At 41.5% G+C, this 19110-nt stretch overlaps 1 protein-coding gene across 8 annotated transcripts in view; it reads left to right on the plus strand.

The window, feature by feature from the left end:
- CDKAL1 (CDK5 regulatory subunit associated protein 1 like 1) overlaps positions 1-19110 on the plus strand; it is a 654131-nt gene that overhangs the window by 510462 nt on the left and 124559 nt on the right. For all 8 annotated transcript variants that reach the window (XM_047795483.1, XM_047795484.1, XM_047795482.1 and 5 more), the window contains exon 13: positions 16454-16516. In XM_047795483.1, coding sequence (XP_047651439.1) covers positions 16454-16516 — 63 coding nt within the window. The remainder of the gene's footprint in view (positions 1-16453; positions 16517-19110) is intronic.

Genomic DNA, 19110 nt, shown 5'->3' on the forward strand with positions numbered 1-19110 from the left:
GTAAGAAAGTCATGCATCAGAGCTTGGAGCGCAACCAAACTAAATACTTAGTTTGAAAGAGAGACTGAAAGAAGATGAAAAGGATAGACTACTTCATGTGAATGAACTTCTTGAAGAGTGACTTCGGTGGAAGAGAATTGGGGATTGACTTAGCGATAGATGCATAGAAAATTAAGCAAATTAAAAAAACCTTTAAAAATAACTCCAGGGAAAACAACATATACAGGAAATGAAATATAATCAGATGTCACACAATTGAATTCTGAGTGTCATGTATGTGATGTCATCATATTGGGAAGTGGTGGTGGGAAATATATGTGAGGTGAGAAGGGGAAGGTTTGAAAGCTCATCTTCCATAGTGAGAAATCAATAAGAAATAAGAAATATTTAATATTAAATATTAAGAATAGCAATAAAGACATGTTATTTAGCAATATGGTGATAAATACCAAAAGAATAAATTTAAAAGAGTTGAAAGTAGTTACTTCTAAAGAAGCAAAAACAAGGAGTTCCCGTCATGGCGCAGTGGTTAATGAATCCGACTAGGAACCATAAGGTTGTGGGTTCGATCACTGGCCTTGCTCAGTGGGTTAAGGATCCAGCGTTGCCGTGAGCCGTGGTGTGGGTCACAGACACGGCTGGGATCCCGAGTTGCTGTGGCTCTGGCGTAGGCCCAGTGGCTATAGCTCCGATTAGACTCCTAGCCTGGGAATCTCCATATGCCATGGCAGTGGCTGAAGAAAAGGCAAAAAGACAAAAAAAAAAAAAAAGAAAGAAAAGAAAAGAAAAAAGAAGCAAAAATGGGGAAGGGAAGCTGGAAAGATCAGCCAGTGCTGATCTGGTTGCTTCTTTTTATGCATGTTTAAGTGATTTTGGAAAACAACTGAAAAGATAAGCAAATACCTCAGGGAGGTTAGGATTAACAGAGTTGCTAAAACCAAAGGACATACACAAAAAAAGAGATTACACCCAGGCAAACTCTCCAACCTACACATGTGTTGAAGTTCACATGAGTATAAAGAGCTAGAAAGATAATGGCATTGAGGGAGGAAAAGAAATACAAAGAACTTGTAGCATCTCTCTAACACTAATAGGTTAATAAAGAACTTCCAGTATTGCTCTGAAAGTTTTAAAAAATAATGAGGTTATGGTCATTTGTTCTTGGTGACCGAGGAAGCCAATATATCCAGTCGGTGGGTGAGGGAAAGGAGGTTAATCACTGATAAACCACACGGGGCGCTCAGTAAATCTTCAAATGAATGGCTGAATGCTTATCACTGAACTGTAGTTATGAGCACGTTGGAAATATACAGCCCTGTATTAATGTCAAAAAGATGTTTGAACTTTGACCTTGATTAAAGTTATTTTAAGCTTAACTCCTTTAAAATTGTCATAAATAGTTTACTGAGCTTCTCCTAAGATATTCTTGTCATTTTGCCTTGTAAACATGCATGTATGTTTAAACCTGCAGGCCTTCTTAAAAACAACAACAATAACAACAACAGCACCTTAGGATCCTTTCCCAGTAAACAAGCTGAAAGCACACAATATTCACAGTAAGTGGATGGCAGGGTCTTCTCACTTCTTAGCGCTTCCTCTTTGGAGGCAGAAGGAAAGAGAGGCCAGAGATGAGAGATTGATGAGTCCCAGGGCTGAGGGAGGCCTATTCTGAGCCCTGAGAATAGGCCTCAGGTGCCAGGCACAGGCTCCTGAAGATGAAGAGCCTGGCTCGTGGGGGAGCAGCCCCCCAGCCCCCACGGAGGTCCTGAGGTGATGGAAGAATCATCTTCTGCCTATTTTCTCATTACTTAAAATGGTCAGGCTGCCATCTGGTACCAAAACCTACCCTCTCGGGACATGGCTTTTCCTGCTGGTATGAACATGGGTTAGTTTCTCTAGAAGCTATAATGTAACGTGAATTAGATATAGCTGGCGTTGTCTGGAGTGTTGCAGAGGGCACAGGGCAAACCTCGGCAACTTTAAATGCATCCTCTTCTTGCCCTTTTCTAATTCCCTTCACCTCTATCTCCCACCCACCCCACCCACTTCCACCTTTACCTGCATCCTTCTTGCCAGGGGCTGAAAATACGGCAGGGCTTAGAGCCCACCTCAGAAATTTTCATCCATTGGCTGTCTGCATAGTGACCTTGCTCTACAACATAAAAAAACATCGACTGATTTCTGAAGTGACGTGAGGACGAGAGAACGGAGAAGATTGAGCTATATATTAAATTGTCTTCTAGTTATCAAATAAAGACTCCTCTGTCATAAAGGCCAATGATAAAAAAAGAAAATGTGTATGTTTAATACATGGAACAAAAATAAGTCTATTTTTGACATAGTGCTGAAGGAGAAAATAGGTCAAAAAGCCCAGCCACCCCTGAAATGAATTTTAGACTCTTATTACTGATGTGATGGGGCAGACTGCGATATCAGTGATGGGCACGTTGCTGATAGAAATGATTTTTTTTTACAGTAGGTGCTAAATTAGATGTAGAAAGTAGGAGAGTTATCAAACCTACATTGTCATGTCTGACCTTCCAGGTCCCAGCCAAGGAATCATAATAATACCGAGTTGTGGGCTTATCTAGAGATGCAGCAATAACTGGCACAGGACAATTTTCGAGCTTCTCTTCAAATGGGGTGATACCAGGGGTTATTCGGGGTCATGAAGGAGATGCATTGGGTTTGATCAGTTTTTAGAACCGGAGAGCAGCTTATCTGTGGGTCAGAGAAATTTAGTTTGCTCCATTCTTTTTTAATCATTTTTCCCCTTGGGCGCAATGTGGATTAGCCTCTGGAAGCTGGTACGAGGCTCTGAGCAGTAATAGAGTTTGAGCAGATCCAGACTGTACTGTACAGCCCTTGTGTATTTCGCGATGTTGGGCTCCCAAGCTTATTGAGCATTAGAATCGGTAAAAGCATGTCAATGAAAGGAGGAAAAATATTTAATGAAAGACAGAAAGAGGTCGGACTCTAGAGTACTAATTACAGAAAGACCACCCTGGGGTTCCCTGGTGCCTCAGCGGGTTAGCGATCTTGCGTTGTCACTGCAGTGGCTCCAGGCACTGCTCTGGAGCCAGTTCCATCCTGGCTGGAACGTCTGCAAGCCACAGGTGCAGCCAATAAAAGAAAAAAAGAGAAGAAAAAGCCCACCCCACATGTATTTTATCCACTCAAAAGATATTACTCTGAGTTACATCTCTCTAATACGGTTTCCAATGTTTACTTGTTTTCAATTATGTAATTTGTCCTTACTAAAATAATTACAGGCATCAGACACTATTATTAAGCAAGTAGAAAAAGTTAAATAAAACCACTTATCCCTGTCCTCTCCCTACTTTTGAGCAGTTAATAGCATAGTATTTTTTTTTTAAGAGAAAAATGAAAACAGTGTAGCAGATACCTACAGTTCATAGCATAGTATTTTATTTTTTGAAGGGAAAAATAAAATCATTGGAGCAGATACCTGGCAGCAAATTTGTTGCCCCACACTGTTTGCTGGGTTCTGATGATGGGCCAGACTTTGGGAATTTGAACACTCTAATTGTAATTATGAATATCACTGTGAGAATAGTTGTCACTTGTTAAAGGAACTTCTTAAAGCTTAGAAATAACAGTGAAACCTCTTCATGCATTCTTTATATAGATAAATTCATCTAGAAGTTCTAAAATTGCATGAAAGCACATTTTTCCAGAATTAGATCAAACCCCGTTTTCTTTCCTTTGTCAAACTGCTTAGCTTCAGAGTAACCGAAGGGAGGCTGGGAAGGTGGAGGACCTTGGTGGGGGCGTAATATTTATTCTTCCACTGTCAGGTGTTCAGGGTGTGTTATCAAGGCTAGTATCGAATATATGGATAGCAAATCGGTTATCTGGCTACATTTCGAACTCTGATTGGTTGTTTTATTTACTTATTGAAGGCAAGGGTAATAATCCATGATGTATAACTGTGGATTTTGGCCTTTGCTAGTATTTTTTCTACCTGGCCAAAGATACTGCTGCTGTCATTCCCCTCCCCTGTATATAACTTGTCGGAGAAAGGAGCAAGCTTTATGAGAGTACAGACATGCTACCTAAAATATTTGTGTACGAAATGTAAGTTGACTTAAAAGCAGGATCCTGTGAAAATAAGTTTCAAATTCTGGAGTTTTTACAATTATCATCTTGAAGTACCATTTATAGTTTTAAAAATAATTCTATCCAACGTAAAATAAATTTGCATTTGACTTAGTCATCTGTGTAGAAATCACAAACAGGTCACTCATTAGCATGGCCACTTAGTAAGCAGTGTTAATAACAAATGTTACTACTCAGAATTTTTAGAATTCAGTCAGCAAACATTTAAGCACTGCCTGTGTTCCTGGTTGCTGTGTAAGTGTGGTAATGATCTCTCCCTGCTAGTTTATAAGCTCTGTGGAGTCCAGTGGCCCCATCAGACTTGCTTTCTGTCTCACCAGTGCTTAATCTGGCCCCTGTAGCATGATGGACACACAGTAAATGTATCAAATGAATTAATAAGCAGTTCTATTCGTTGCTCAGTTTTAGGGCTCGGAGACTGTATTTTAGATATAGAGAGTGAGAATGGAGACAGAAACTGATGGGGAAGCTCTTAGGAGAAATCAGAATAGCAGCTGACTCTCGACACGCAGGAATGGCCAAGAAATGCCAGGGGGGCCTAAGTCCACAGGTGGTTCCCACGTTACTCAGGAGCAAGTGGTTGGATGAATGTGCGGTGGAGGCCGGAGTCTGTAGGGAGAACGAAGGGCGAAGAAGTGGGGGAGCTCAAGTTACTGAAGCTGAGTGTTGTGTTCACAAATTGCGAGCCTGGACGGGAGAGGTGACCTGGGTTGGTAGTTCGAATATCTAGAAGACTCAATCAAGATGAAACAAAACATTGCGGGATTAAAGGGTAAACACGGAGAGCACTTGATAAAGTATTGTGGAGAAAAGGGGTGCTACCCAGAGGACCAGGATGCGGCTTCTGCCTCGAGGACACACGGGGAAAGTAGTAAAGAGATCTGTGGAGGCACGTGTTTAAAAGGTTCTTTCTGGGAGTTCCCATTGTGGCTCAGTGGAAATGAATCCAACTGGTATCCATGAAGACATGGGTTCAATCTCTGGCCTCAATCAGTGGGTCAAGGATCCAGCGTTGCTGTCAACTGTGGAGTAGATCACAGACGTGGCTTGGATCTGGCACTGCCCTGGCTGTGGTGTAGGCCAGCAGCTGCAGTTCAGATTCGATCCCTAGCCCGGGAACTTCCATAATGTGTGGGCTCGGCCCTAAAAAGCAAACACAAATAAATGAATAAAAAGTTCTTTCTGTTTCGTTGTGTGGGTAGGATCCAGCAGGAAAGAGATGATGTTTGAACGAGGCTTTTCAGAATGAATTAATACACAGACACGGTAGGGAAGGCATTCCAGGCAAAGGAAATAGCATTAGCAAGATGTGGACTCAAGAAAACACGGCATCTACCAGGAACCAGACACTGTCTTTGGTGATGGTGGGGAAGGTGGGCGGAAACCCTAATGCAGTGCTTGAAACTTGATTCTCTGAGCAGTGGGAGCCCTTCCTTGGAGAGGAAAGTAACATGAGATGACCCTGCGTCAGAAAACGCACTCTGGCCTCAGGACAGAGGTGTGTTGAGCAGTGGTTCTATACCCTGGCTTCACATTAGCATCATCTGCAAAGATTTATTTAAATTCCAGGTCTCAAGCTGTACCCCAGATCAGTTAAATCAGAATCTCCAGCAATGGCACTTAGACATCAGCATTATTTATTGATTGACTGATTTTTTGTCTTTTTAAGGCCACACCCATGCATATGAGATTCCTAGGCTAGCGGTCGAATCAGAGCTACAGCTGCTGGCCAACTCCACAGCCACAGCAGCACCAAATCTGAGCCACGTCTGCTACCTACACCACAGTTTATGGCAACGCCAGATCCTTAACTCACTGAGCAAGGCCAGGGATCAAACCTGCATCCCCATGGATACTAGTTGGGGCCATTAACACTGAGCCACAGCAGGAACTCCCCAACATCAGCAGTATTTAAATTCCCTGATGATTACAGCGTGCAGCCAGGATTGCACACCAAGGATTTATAGCAGGGCTTGCTTGGCAAGCTCTTTCTGTCCAGGGCTAGATAGTAAATATTTTTGGCTTTACCAGCCCTACAGTTTCTGTTGCGGCATCCCAGTCTGCCATGGATGGTCACACAAAAGCAGCCACACACAGTACGTGAACGAATGAGCATGGCTGTGCGCCAAGTATGTTCATAGTACGTGAACGAATGACCCGTGGCTGTGGCTGAACTTTACGGAAATTTGAATTCCATATACTTTCCCCAGGTGACCACTATTCTTGTTCTCTGATGGTTTTTTTTTTTTTTTTTCCCAGCCATTTGAAAATGTTGAAACAAACTACAGACTGTACACTGCTAGGAAGCCTGTTACATTTGGCCCACAGACCCTATTTTGCCAGTCTTGATTTAGAGGGTGAAAAATGGACCTGGGTAGTCCAGGAAAGAAAACACAACTACAGTAATCCAGATAAGCAGTCAAGTTAATTCTCTTTTGTGGTCCATTGGAAGGGCAGAGTGAAGATAAGTAATGTGGAATTGATATTTATAGCCACTCATGTTCTTATGTGCTACTTTGGAGCACCCGGCAGTTACTATAACAAAGGAACTTGGAAGGAGCCATTGTGTGTGTGGTGTGTAGTGCTTAGTAGTAGCCTTTAACGTTGTCTCTTTGCAGGCATTTGTTTTATGTTGAAAGGCTGTTTTCTTTCCAGCTGCTCATAATGGTCTTTCATTTCAGCAACACTGACTACCACCAAATTATCAAGTCTCCTTCCTTTCTTACGTGCCAGCCATGCCTTTGTTTTCAAAGAATGACCTTTCCTTGCAAACAAATGTTCCTTTCAGAAAGTAAGGTGAGCTTGATATAAGAACATAGGGGTGCTTACACTGTATTTTATCAGATACCATGAAATTCATGCAGACTTCCCCATGTGCGTTTTCCTCCAGCCCCTGTGGCCTAGCTCAGGACCTGGAAGGGTCAACGGTGCCACTGCTCCTTGGCCGCCCTCACTATGAAAACCAGAAGTGAGCTGTTGCACCTTCATTCCCCTGAGATTATTTTAGAAACCGTAAGGCTGAAAAAAGCTTCCTGCTGACACCTACTGTGCTTTAAAATCAGAGGTACATTTCCACGTCGACCTGGTTATTTTCTTTGAGCATCATTCCAGTCGGGTGAACAGATTCACTTACCTATTTTCTAACTTCCCCTCTTAGAAATCTGCCGTTTCAGTGTCCTTTAAGAAATGCTTCCCCTGGGCCCCCCATTGTGGCGATTCGGGAACCTAAAGAACCTGGTAGATCTCCTTGAAGTTGCTCTCACGGGCAGGAAAGAAGGAAATTGAGACATAGTCAGCAGTGTTCATGGTCATTTCCATTGTCTGGCAGATCTTCCTAGAACGTAAGAGGTGAAAAAAATACATACACATCGAGCAGCTTTATTTTGTTTTATTTTTCCTACCACCCTGTTTTCCACAGAACCAAGAAGTATTATATGAACCTGATAAAGGAAAAGCAGGTGATATTTTGAAGAGTTTGTCTGTTTCCCTGAGTATCTGGGGGTATTTCTGGTCACCAAACATAATATCACTGATGTTTTTCGAATTGATTTCTAAATTTTGAGGTCCACTGTTGAAAATCCAGGGGCCTGTTTTTCCTTCTGCACAGTGATTTTGAATGATTATCATCTTAGGGACACCAGCCAAAATCGTACAATATAAAAGTGAGGTTGTGATTGAGCGATAATGTCAAGTGCTTTTAATTAAGCTTCTGATGTTTTATGCATTGATAACAAAATAAAGGTTCAGAGTCATTAAATTAGTTTTCCATTTATTTTTCAGAAGCACTCACCACACAGGGAACTAAATATGTAACAGCCGTCTGTTCTCTGCAGCCAAAGCCTCAATGTGCCCCGGAGGAATTCCTGTGTGGGGTCCATTTTTAAGTAAAGGAAGAAGTTAGGAAATAAGGCATCATATAGCGATTAAGAGTGAAAATACATGATGGAATTCAGAACCTAGGATGGCAGGAGCTGCAAGACAGTGAGGAACTGATCTGGGAGCATAGAAGATAAAGTTTGGAAGAGGCCCTGGGGGCACCCTGGCCAGTGGTCCTCTACTTTGGCTGCTCAGTGAAAAACTCAAGAGCATTTAAATAATACCTTCGTGTAGGTCCCACCAGGCCAGTGAAATCAGCACATGGGGATTAGGACTGGAGCCCTGCTGTACTTTAAAGGCTCCCCAGGGATTCTAACCTGCAACCGGAGTTGAAAACAACTGACCTGGAGTTCCCATTGTGGCCCAGCCGGTTAAGGATCCGACATAGTCTCTGTGTTCTCAAGTTCAATCCCTGGCCTCGCTCAGTGGGTTAAGGATCCAGTGTTGCCACAAACTGCAGTGTAGGGCAAAGATGTAGATCTGATGCTGCTGTGGCTATGTTGCAGATCAGCAGCTGCAGCTCCAATGAGACTCCTGGCACAGGAACTGCTGTACACCACAGGTGCCCTAAAAAGAAAGAAAAAAATAAAACACTGGTGTAATCCAACTCCCTCATTTTACATGTGAAATCCAGAGTAGATACCTGGCTCAATAGACAGATTTAATTAATAGGGAAAGATATTATTTGCTTGGAGTCTAATCTCAATCCTCTTATCTCCTTATACTCCCTATGAGATCACATCCTCTATCCTGTTTGAAATTACACCAGGAGGCTCATGGCTCCCAGATCCGTGCACCACATCCCTCTTCTTAGCACTGTCTCATTTTTTTTTTGTATTAAAAAAATTTGTTTTAGTATCTTTAGGACCGCAGGTGGGGCACATGGAAGTTCCCAGGCTAGGAGTCAAATCAGAACTGTACCCTCTAGCCTATGCCACAACCACAGCAATATGGGATCTGAGCCATGTCTGCAACCTACACTGCAGCTCATGGCATCAGTGGATCCTTAACCCACTGAGCGAGGCCAGGGATTGAACCTGCATCCTCATGGATATTAGTCGGATTCATTACTGCTGAGCCACAACAGGAACTCCAGCACTGTCTCCTTACATCTGACGTCCTTCTCATTAACTCTCTGCTCTCCAGACATCGTCGCTCAGCCAGCCACTTCAAACTCACTATATTCAAAACTGACATGCCCTCTCCTCCTCTACCCCTTACCTCAGTGTAGGACCCCTATCTCTTCTCAGCTGTCTGGGTCAGAAATCTGGGAGTCCCCCTCTGCTCTGCCCTGTCTCATACTCCCCTCTAACCAAGAGCCGCCCACCCTGCCTCTTAGCCACTTCTTGCACCCACCGTACCTGCTCTCCTTGCCCCTGAGTCATTTGGGATGGTGGCATTTTTTCTTAACCACTGCACCCTCCCCTCATGGTCTTCAGCCTCTAGTCTTCTCCCAGGCCCCATTAGGAAACACTTTCTGAGACACAGATTTTATCATTTGACACATTTCTTCCATCATGTGCTCTAACCATGTCGCCATGTCTTTGATTCAACAAAGCTCCCTCCTTTCTCTGCCTCCGCGTGCCTGTGCTCGACCTACTTTCTCGCAGTTTATAAATGGCATCATCTATCTATAGACTCAGTTCTTTTTTTTCTGCTTTTATCAAAAACTGACCTCCCCCGTACACTATACTGTAGTCCCTTTTCAACCAAATGCTGTCCCATTTTAGATTGAGTTTAATGGGCCCAGCATTGTCCAGACACTGACGAGGGGAACCTACCCCTGCAGGAAGCATAATAGGAGATGCCAAGCTTAGCATCAGACCCCATCCTTGGTAGTGACGGCCTTCGCTTACCTCTGAGGGTTCCTGGCTATTTCATTTCTCCTTCTTGACTTCACTGTCTCTTGCTGCTTTTTGCTAAGTCCTTGTTCTCACTGTGATCCCTACTTCCCAGTTTTTCACCAGCAAGCCTTTTGACTTCCTGTCCTCTGTTATTGTCTTGCAACTCTTGGCTCTTTCTGCCCTTTTGCCTCAGGATATGGTTCCCCGGGGAATGCCTGTCCCTTCCCTGTCTTGTAGTAACTGACCAGTCCTTGGTCCTCAGCCTTCATTACTTGGAATTTTGACACCAGGCTCTGGGGGGTATATTTAGAGCCTACGTCTCCTAGTGCCCAGGAAGGTGTCATTGCCTTCTTGTCTCCATTGCCCTTGCTCGACACAGTCAACTATTCAGAACCTGATTGTCCAGTTGGCCCCTTCCCCTCCCACTCTTTGCTGCTGCTCTTGCCAGTTAATCGGTTAACCACTTCATAGGCTTTCTGCCAGAAAGGGAGCAGGAAAAAATAAATGTGTTGAAACTCTCCTTTCTTAGCATATCAGTTATACTTGTTTTAAAAAAAAAATGTATTTTAGTGGTTGCCTAGAGTTGGCAACATTCATTTATAACTAATCCAAGTTTTAAAAAAATCTACTTTTGGAGTTCCCTTTGTAGCTCAGCTGGTTAAGAACCCAGCATCATATCTGTGAGGATGCAGGTTTGATCTCTGGCCTTGCTCAGTAGGTTAAGGATCTGTTGTTACCACAAGCTGCAGCATAGGTTGCACAAGTGGCTCAGATCCCACATTGCTGTGGCTGTGGTATATGCCTGCAGCTGCAGCTCCAATTGGACCATTAGCCTGGGAACTTTCATATGCTGGAAGTATGGCCCTAAAAATAAATAAAAAACCCACTTTCCCAGTAGTATTTCCCACTACCTGAAATACTACTACTTCCCAGGGGGTATGAATACCTTGTTATAACAAAGTAATCCAAATTCCTTCCTCTCATCCCTTGTATCATTGTTGCCATTCATTTCACCTATACCTAGGCATACATAATCAAATACATTGTTGCTTTATCATTCTGAACAAACTGTTACTATGAGATCAGATATTAAGAAAAAGAAAAATTTTTCTTTCACTTATTCCTTCCGTGCTCTTCCCTTTTTTAATGTAGATTCAAATTTCTGGCCTATATTATTTTTTTTCTCTCTCTGGAGAATTTCTTTTAACATTTCTTGCAAGGTAGGTCTGCTGGAAACAAATTCCCTCAATTTTTCTTTGTCTGAAAAAAGTCTTCTTTCTCCTTCATTTTTGAAGGGTAATTTTGCAGATACAGATTTCTAGGTTGGTGGGCTTTTTTTTTTTTTTTTCTCTCTCAGCACTTCAAATATTTTACTCCACTCTCTTCCTGACTACATGGAAGAAGAAGGACAATTTGGATGTAATCCTTACCTTTGTTCCTCTATAGGTAAGGTGTTTTCCCCCTTCTGGCTCCTTTCAGGATTTTTTTCTTTATCTTTGATTTACTCTAATTTGAAAATGAAGTGCCAGGGTGTAGTTTTCTTGGCTTGTGTCCTACTTGGTGTTCTCTGAGCTTCCTGGATCTGTGGTTTAGTATCTGACCCCATTTTTGGGAAATTCGCAGTCCTTATTGTTTCAAATATTTCTTCTTTGCCTTTCTCTCTTCTCCTTCTGATAGTCCCATCACACATATGTTATACCTTTTATAGTTATCTCACAGTCTTTGGATATTCTGCTCTCATTTCATTCAGTTTGCTTTGCAGTTTTTGAGGATTCTATCAATGTATCCTCTAGCTCATAAACTTTTCCCTCAGCTATGTCTAGTCTATTAATAAGCCCATAAAGCCATCCTTCATTGCTGTTACATTGTTTTTGATCTCTAGCATTTCATCCTAAGAAAGAACTTAGGATTTCTCTCAGCTTAGGTTGTCTATTTATTCTTACATGTTGTCTGCTTTATCTATCAGTGCGTTAATCATAATTGTTTGATAATTGCCATGTCCGGTTGTGACGTTTGCCCCGTCTCTTCAAATTGTGTATATTTTTTGCCTTTGATATACCTTGTGATTTTTCTTGATAACCAGACATGATGTACTGGTTCAAAGGACCTGCCCTTTGTGAGTGTCAAGGTGTTGGAGGAGGGGAAATAGTCTATATTCCTATAATTAGATCTCAATCTTCTAGGTAGCCTAAGCCTCCAGACTTGAACTTAACAATATTTCTCAGTTTTATTCCTTCCTCTAAGGTGGAATGGAATGTCTAGGTGGGCTGGAGTTGAGTGTTCTCCCCAGGTCAGTTAGGCTCTGATGACACCCCACAGGTTAGGCTCTGACTAGCTAGTTTCTCCTGAGGGCAGACTTTCAGAACCGAGTGCCTGGGTGTATTTCAAAATGGTACCTTTTCCCCCCTCCTCCTGCTCAGCCTAAGGGGATTGTTCTCTGATATTTACTATGGGAACCTCATTGAGTTCCTGGTGGTAAATTTCACAATGCTTTGGAGGTGGGAGAGGGGGGCGGCAGCTATGACTAGATCCCTTTGGAGTCTTTAACTCAGAGTTGTCAGCACCAAGCCCCAGCAATCTCATAGTTCAGGTTTTCCTACCCCAGCACTTGTTCCCACAGTGATTCTCTCTGCTCTGAGAAGCCCATTCCAGACTATATATATATATACATATATATAGTATTCCCTATATTTGCTTCTTGGTCTCTCCAGTTTGGGAGGGAGGGCAGCAGTTTCCCTGTGTCCTCTCCTCTCTAAGGAGAGTTGCTGCTTTTGGTCTTTTCAACTTGTTACTTGTTAGGACAAAGTGGCAACTTCCAAGTTCCTTACATAGAGAAGCAGAAACCAAAAGTCAGTACATTGAAATCCACACCTGCTCTTTTGGCTTCTTACTACAAAGTATGATAGGGCTTACTGAAACATTTATATTTTATTACAATATACCTTAAGCACATCAAACTCTTGAAAGCTTATGGGTTTTATCATCTTTGAGAATCCATATATAGATATGATATTTATAGCAGTATTATAGTTTTACCTTATAATCACTCTATTTTACTCGAGTAAACTTTAATCTACAAGTAGAGAATGGGCACCAAAAGCATTGAATTTGTTTGAGGAACCAGAAGTTAAATAGATGGATATTGTTAAAACTCGATTGTATAACCTCACATTCAGAATACACAGGTTTCTCGTCACATGTGGAGGGTCATTCACCTGGGAGCTCAGCTTTGATAAAAATTGAAATGATTACATTGTCTGGAAACCTGAACTGTTAAAAATCCTCCCTTGGGGCCTTTCATTTCATTTCATTTTCTCTGAAAGGGACTTTAAACACAGAAATAAAAGGGATCATTGGTGTTCTCTGTCCTTGCAGAGTGAAATTCAAAAGCAGTTTAGGAAATGCCTATAGGATGGAGATCTACAGATGTCCAACTTATTAGAAATCCAGAAGTTTTACCACATTTGCATAGTGCCTTATCTTTTTTTTTTTTTTTTTGTCTTTTTGCCATTTCTTGGGCTGCTCCTGTGGCATATGGAGGTTCCCAGGCTAGGGGTCTAATCGGAGCTGTAGTCACCGGCCTACGCCAGAGCCACAGCAGCACGGGATCTGAGCCACGTCTGCAACCTACACCACAGCTCACGGCAACGCCGGATCCTTAGCCCACCGAGCAAGGGCAGGGACCGAACCCTCAACCTCATGGTTCCTAGTCAGATTTGTTAACCACTGAGCCACGACAGGAACTCCCAGTGCCTTATCTTTTAAACCCAACTGCAACCCACAGAGACTGCAGGACTCAGCATGTAATTCCTTTTTAACATCCTCTCATCTCTGTGGCCTGGACCTTGGAAGTAACGACAAAGTTGACTTGAAGGCACTTCCTACAGTTCAGAGGGAGATGTTTGCTGTGCTCATTGTACTTTGGCCACCCCCGTTCCAAGTTCCAAGTTCATCACACAACTTGTTTAACATGTTTACTTTTTAAACACTTGGAGAATTAACAGGTGGTTGCATGACTGAGATGTTTGTTTTAACAGGCTAAAAAGTGGGAGGTAATTTAGACACACACTATGATGCAATAGGAAAAAACCTAATTATTCCATTTTTGGCTCAGCTTTTAGTTTCAGTTAAAACTGCTGATAGCAAGGCTAAACAAGTTTTGTACCACAGTATTGTTCACATGGTCTGCGTGTAAGAAACTGGCTCACCAGCAATAATGACCACGCTTTAGTTACTTGTGCATGAAACCTTCTATGTGGCTTTGGTGCTAAAACTTAGTAAATGATCTCAGAGTTTCTGTCATCAGCAGGTATAATGTGAGTACAGAAGGCTTCGAAAGCCCTCTGTCTATTTCAGTATGCTCTAGAAACTAACTTGTAACATTCTCCCTATGGATAGAGGATGCTCAGAAGGTAAAATCCTGAACACAAGACAGCTAATTGTTATTTTGCCTGATAGGTGTCAGGATGTCAATTACAATTGATTCTTGAACTGTCTTCATAAGTAGAGTAGAAGGAGCAAGGAATTTTGCTGGACAGTTGGTTGTTCATTTGGCTTAGGGATCAGGGGACTCCTGCCAGAAGTAGGCATGATCAAAGACAGAGAGTCTAGATCAGAGATGGCTAACGTTGTCTGTAAAGGATCAGATACCAAATACTTTAGGATTTCTGGGCTAGGAGGTCTCTGTTGTAACCACCCAATTTCTGCAGTTGTAGTGTAAAAGCAACTAGCGGTAAAACATAAGCAAATTAATCTGGCTGTGTTTCAATAAAATTTTATTTGTAACAACAGGCAACAGGCTGCCTTGGCCCAGGGGCCATCATTTGTCAGCCTCTGTTCTGGATCCTAGAAGATACCTCACTGGGCCGTATGACTTTGATCTCATAGGAAAACAGCACTGGTTTTCAGTTAACTGGATGAATAACATATAACCTTCAATATTCAAAGCCAAGACTTTACTGTAGTTGTGTATAATAAATTTGCTGTCAGAAAATAAAAGGGCTTCTTCCCTCACTGCCTTCTTTGGGAACTTAATCTGAATAGTGTTAGATTTGTTTCCAAAATCATAGAAGGCATATTTAGGTTTTAGCTATCAAAATAAAGACATAAAAACAAAACCCACATAAAAAGGCCACACAAAACAACCTCTGAATATTCCTTATCCACCTGCCAGCTCAAGCTGGTGGCTCAACTATTTCTGAGAGAGATCAGTTCTCGGGATACCTCCGAAGTTGAATACGATATACCGCCTATTTTATCTTCTCCAGCATAATTTCCTTTATGAAAAAAGTTCCCCAGTGTTTTATATTGTCTCCTACCAAAGGAAGTGTTAATATCCGTCATTTTTCTTCTGATTGAAGTATAAGCCAAGAACTGTTAAAGCAACTAAGTGGGTGTATGGAAAGGAAAGAGAAAATTATAAGCTAATGCAAACTTTGATGGGCAGGTGACCTGTTGAGAACAGCTTCCAGGGCTCACAGAACCACAGGGCTGTTTCCAAGCAGTTAGAGATGTATCTCTGCTCTCCAGAGAAGAGGTGTGTTAAACGACATTCGAGCCAGGTGGTCAGAAGTGCAGCTCAGAGGAGGACAGAGGTGGGAGGAGGTTTGGCTGAGCTGCAGGGAGGGCTGACTTCAGTGGGCATCAGGACGTGGAAACAGGCCACGTGATTTGCCAACTGGAATTACGGCTCCAAAGACAGTTCTGACGTAGGGGATTTGTCCATGGGAAAACTGTAGAGTGTATACCAGTGACTCTAATACAAGGTCCTAAGTAAGACCCGATTTGACTCCTTGGCCCAGTAGTTGCCGAAGGTCATGTAGAATCTCTGCTGGGGGTCTGCTTAGGTGTCTGGCATCGGGGGGGGGGGGGGGGGGCAGGACAGGTGTCCTCACGAGGAGATTGGAGTTTGAAGTAGGGAAATCCTTTACCGGGGAACACAGATGCCAAGCAAGGATTAACCACATCAGAGTGGACCCAGAAGCAAGAGGAGGGCAGAATTAAAGACAAACAGACCATGCTGATGACAGAATTTTAAGACATGGTAGGGGGCTAACTCCATGATGCGCCAAAAATACATACCAGAAATAAGTTCCATGATCAGCAAGTGGGAGAATGTTCGACGTCTGCTTTTAAAATGTCCTGTCTCCTCTCTAAATTTAGAGATGATCTAACCTTTCAGTGGAAAAGAGAAATTAAGAATTTCCAACGTGAGCTACGATCGCTTCTCTCATTCATTCTTGGTGAGAGGGCCTGTTGGTACTGCTTGGGGGAAGGGTGCAGCTTGGCAACTTCTGTCAAGGTAATAAGCAAGCACCCTATTTGACCCTTCACCCAGACTTCCCTACTTCATCTTTTCAAAAAAAATACACACTTTCCATGTGGCAGAGATGTTTGTGCAAAAATTACCCTTATATTTAAAAATTTTTTAAATCTGCAGAAAAAAAGTGCAGATTTCAGAAATTTGGGGATTTCAGAACTTTGGGTAAGGAACTGCATAAAATAGATAGATACATACATACATATTCATAAAGATATATACCTGTGTATATTTTTGCCACTTGTCAACTCAATGTTTGTGTTTTCTTTCACAGAAAAAGCAAAGAACAAAAGATCTTTCTCGGGTCTTTCATTCCTACAATCCATATGATCATAAGGTAAGAGAAGCATATTATTAATGTCAGGGGGTAATAGAAGTTCTTCTGAACATACAGCACAGTTTTCACCAATACATAGTGATCTTGAAGTACACTTACTAATTACATTTGTATTTCAATTTTAATTCTTGAACTCTATCTCTTATAAAGAAAAGAAAATTTGTATTTCTGAACAAAAATCCTTCTATTTTATTCACACTGAAATGGAGTTACATATCACTGAAATCTCAGAGACTGTGAAAACACAAATCTGGGGCTGTTTTTTGATGGGTAGTTTTTTTGTTGTTTTTTTTTTTTTTCCTTTGCAAACAGTGTCATTGATGAACTTGGCTTTTGAGTTGGTAAAGACAGTTGAAGTGTTATCTGCCACCTCTTGGCTCTCCATTGCTCTGGATAGAAAGTTATGTTTCAAAATTAAAACCCTACCGAAAAGCAGTGCCTGGAATTGCACCTGAAATATTCACTCCCAAGAGTTTTGTTCCACAGAAGACCAAGTCGTGTAATGACCCCTGCATCCGTATCCCCCTAGCCTCGTGGACCCATGGGCAGGCTTGTTTCATGTATACCCCACACTTTCCACTCCCTGTATTTGAAGAATTCTCATACATCTTGTCACTTATAAGTATTTCACCATATATTCGTAAAAGACAAGTTCGCTCAAAAAGAAAATAACATTTTTAAGAAAATGCTCACCACCACATCTTCGTGAGGAAATACATTACAAGCATTCTGAGACTTGTGCAAAAACTTCTATATCATGGAAGATTCCAGTAAGTCTGTTAATTCGAGGTGATTTCAAAGCAAACAAAACATTTGCACAGTTGAAATGCTAATATAAACTTAAATCTTTATCTATGAATTTACAGGGAGACATGTGGTGGGGATTTTTTAACTAGCCAAAATAAGTAGTGTGAAAGCTACTTTCCTCATTTGAGTATACAGAGATGTCTGGATTCAGGAGGAAAAAATGGTGCCAGTTGTTCATAGAAGTTGAAAGAATTTGAAAAGCTTCTTGTGTTTCTATAGTGACCAGTTGATTTAAGTACCAAAAATTTGTCAAAAGAAATGTTTATGTTCCATGTGACCATGGTGCTATACGAGACTAAAAATTTTATCATTTCAAGTTACATTTTTCATGTTCAATCAGTCACTTTGCAGAATATGGCAGTTTGTTTGAAAGAGACCGAGTGAGCCAGTAGTATCTGACAATGCAGACGGAAGGTGCAGGCTGATAAGTAATACAGCAGCCAAAGGAAGGAGATTGGCCAGATTTCTGATGGGAAAGTTGTATTTTTTTAGATAATGCCACTTAATTAACATAAATGCAACAGTGGCGAAAGTTAACATTTAACAACAACAAGAGGCTGTGACAAATCAAAGGTTTGGCCTGACTTGTCTAAATTTTGCCCACTTCTTAACATTTTAAAATTCACAGTTAAGGGAAATTCCATTATTCTTTTATTAGAACTCTTAATGGAACGTAGCCATTTACAGCTTTTACCAGCTTCCTCTTCATATCCTTTGTGGCATTGTATCAAAGTCACCTCAGATTATTTTGGCTTCCCTTGTGAAGACTTCATTCCTCTACAAATTAGTCATCAGGCAATGAGGAATGGAATATAAATGCTGGATGGAGTTCCTTTTGATCTTCGCTTTAAGATCAGTAATAAATTACTGTAAGTAGCCGGACTGCTTGATGAGTGATTTTTGAAGCTCCCAAGGTTTAGCCTGTTGGCATTTATTCTCCATATGTAGTAAAGGAAAAGGGAAAAGCTTCCTTCTAGGCAGCTCTGTCCCTTCGTAGACTCCTTCCATTTTTCTAGGCTCCATCCAGGCAAGTCAAACCCTGTCACATTTCACCATGTGTCTTGTCGATCCGTCTCCAAAAGACTGGAATCACAAGATTGAGTAACGTGCACTATTTTTTCCGTATTGGAATGTTCCTTTTCTCCCCCATAAATAAAGTAATAGAGGGTTGTGATTTGAGTTCCTTTGTCATCTCAATTACCCAATTGTATTCAAACAAATTCATTTTCTTGGCAGATAGATTTTTGTGTAAAACGTTTTGTAAGATGCGGTTAAGATTGCTTTAAACATCTCATGCTCAGTGAGGTTTCTGGAGTGATCTTCAGGTTCAATATATACATACATCATAAATGAAACTTCTATAAAATAAAATATATAGGCTGTCTGGGATTTACTGTACAAAAAAATTAAAGGAGGGGTGTGGATGTGGTACGGTAAAACAAGATTGGCCGTATGTTGATGATTATTGAAAATGAATTATTGCTTTGTGGGGGTTCATCCTTCTATTCTGTACGTTTTTCCTGTATAATTGAAATTTTCCATAATAAACATGATGCAAGAAGTAAAACAAAGTATGGTCTGCTCCTGGGAGTCTAGCTAGATTTTTTTTAATTGTTCCTTTTTCCCTTGACGTAAATATGTACCAAAGGAGGAATACTCAGCACTTTGGTGGGTTCATTATGCTGAGTAAACCAGAAATGCAACTCCTGTTCTAAAGTTGGCATAATTTCTTGGGATCTTCATCCCAAATTATAGTGGGTCACTTAAATGACAGCCTTGCCTGCAAG

Source organism: Phacochoerus africanus, chromosome 9 (assembly GCF_016906955.1).
Source record: "Phacochoerus africanus isolate WHEZ1 chromosome 9, ROS_Pafr_v1, whole genome shotgun sequence".
Taxonomy (NCBI): Eukaryota; Metazoa; Chordata; class Mammalia; order Artiodactyla; family Suidae; genus Phacochoerus; species Phacochoerus africanus.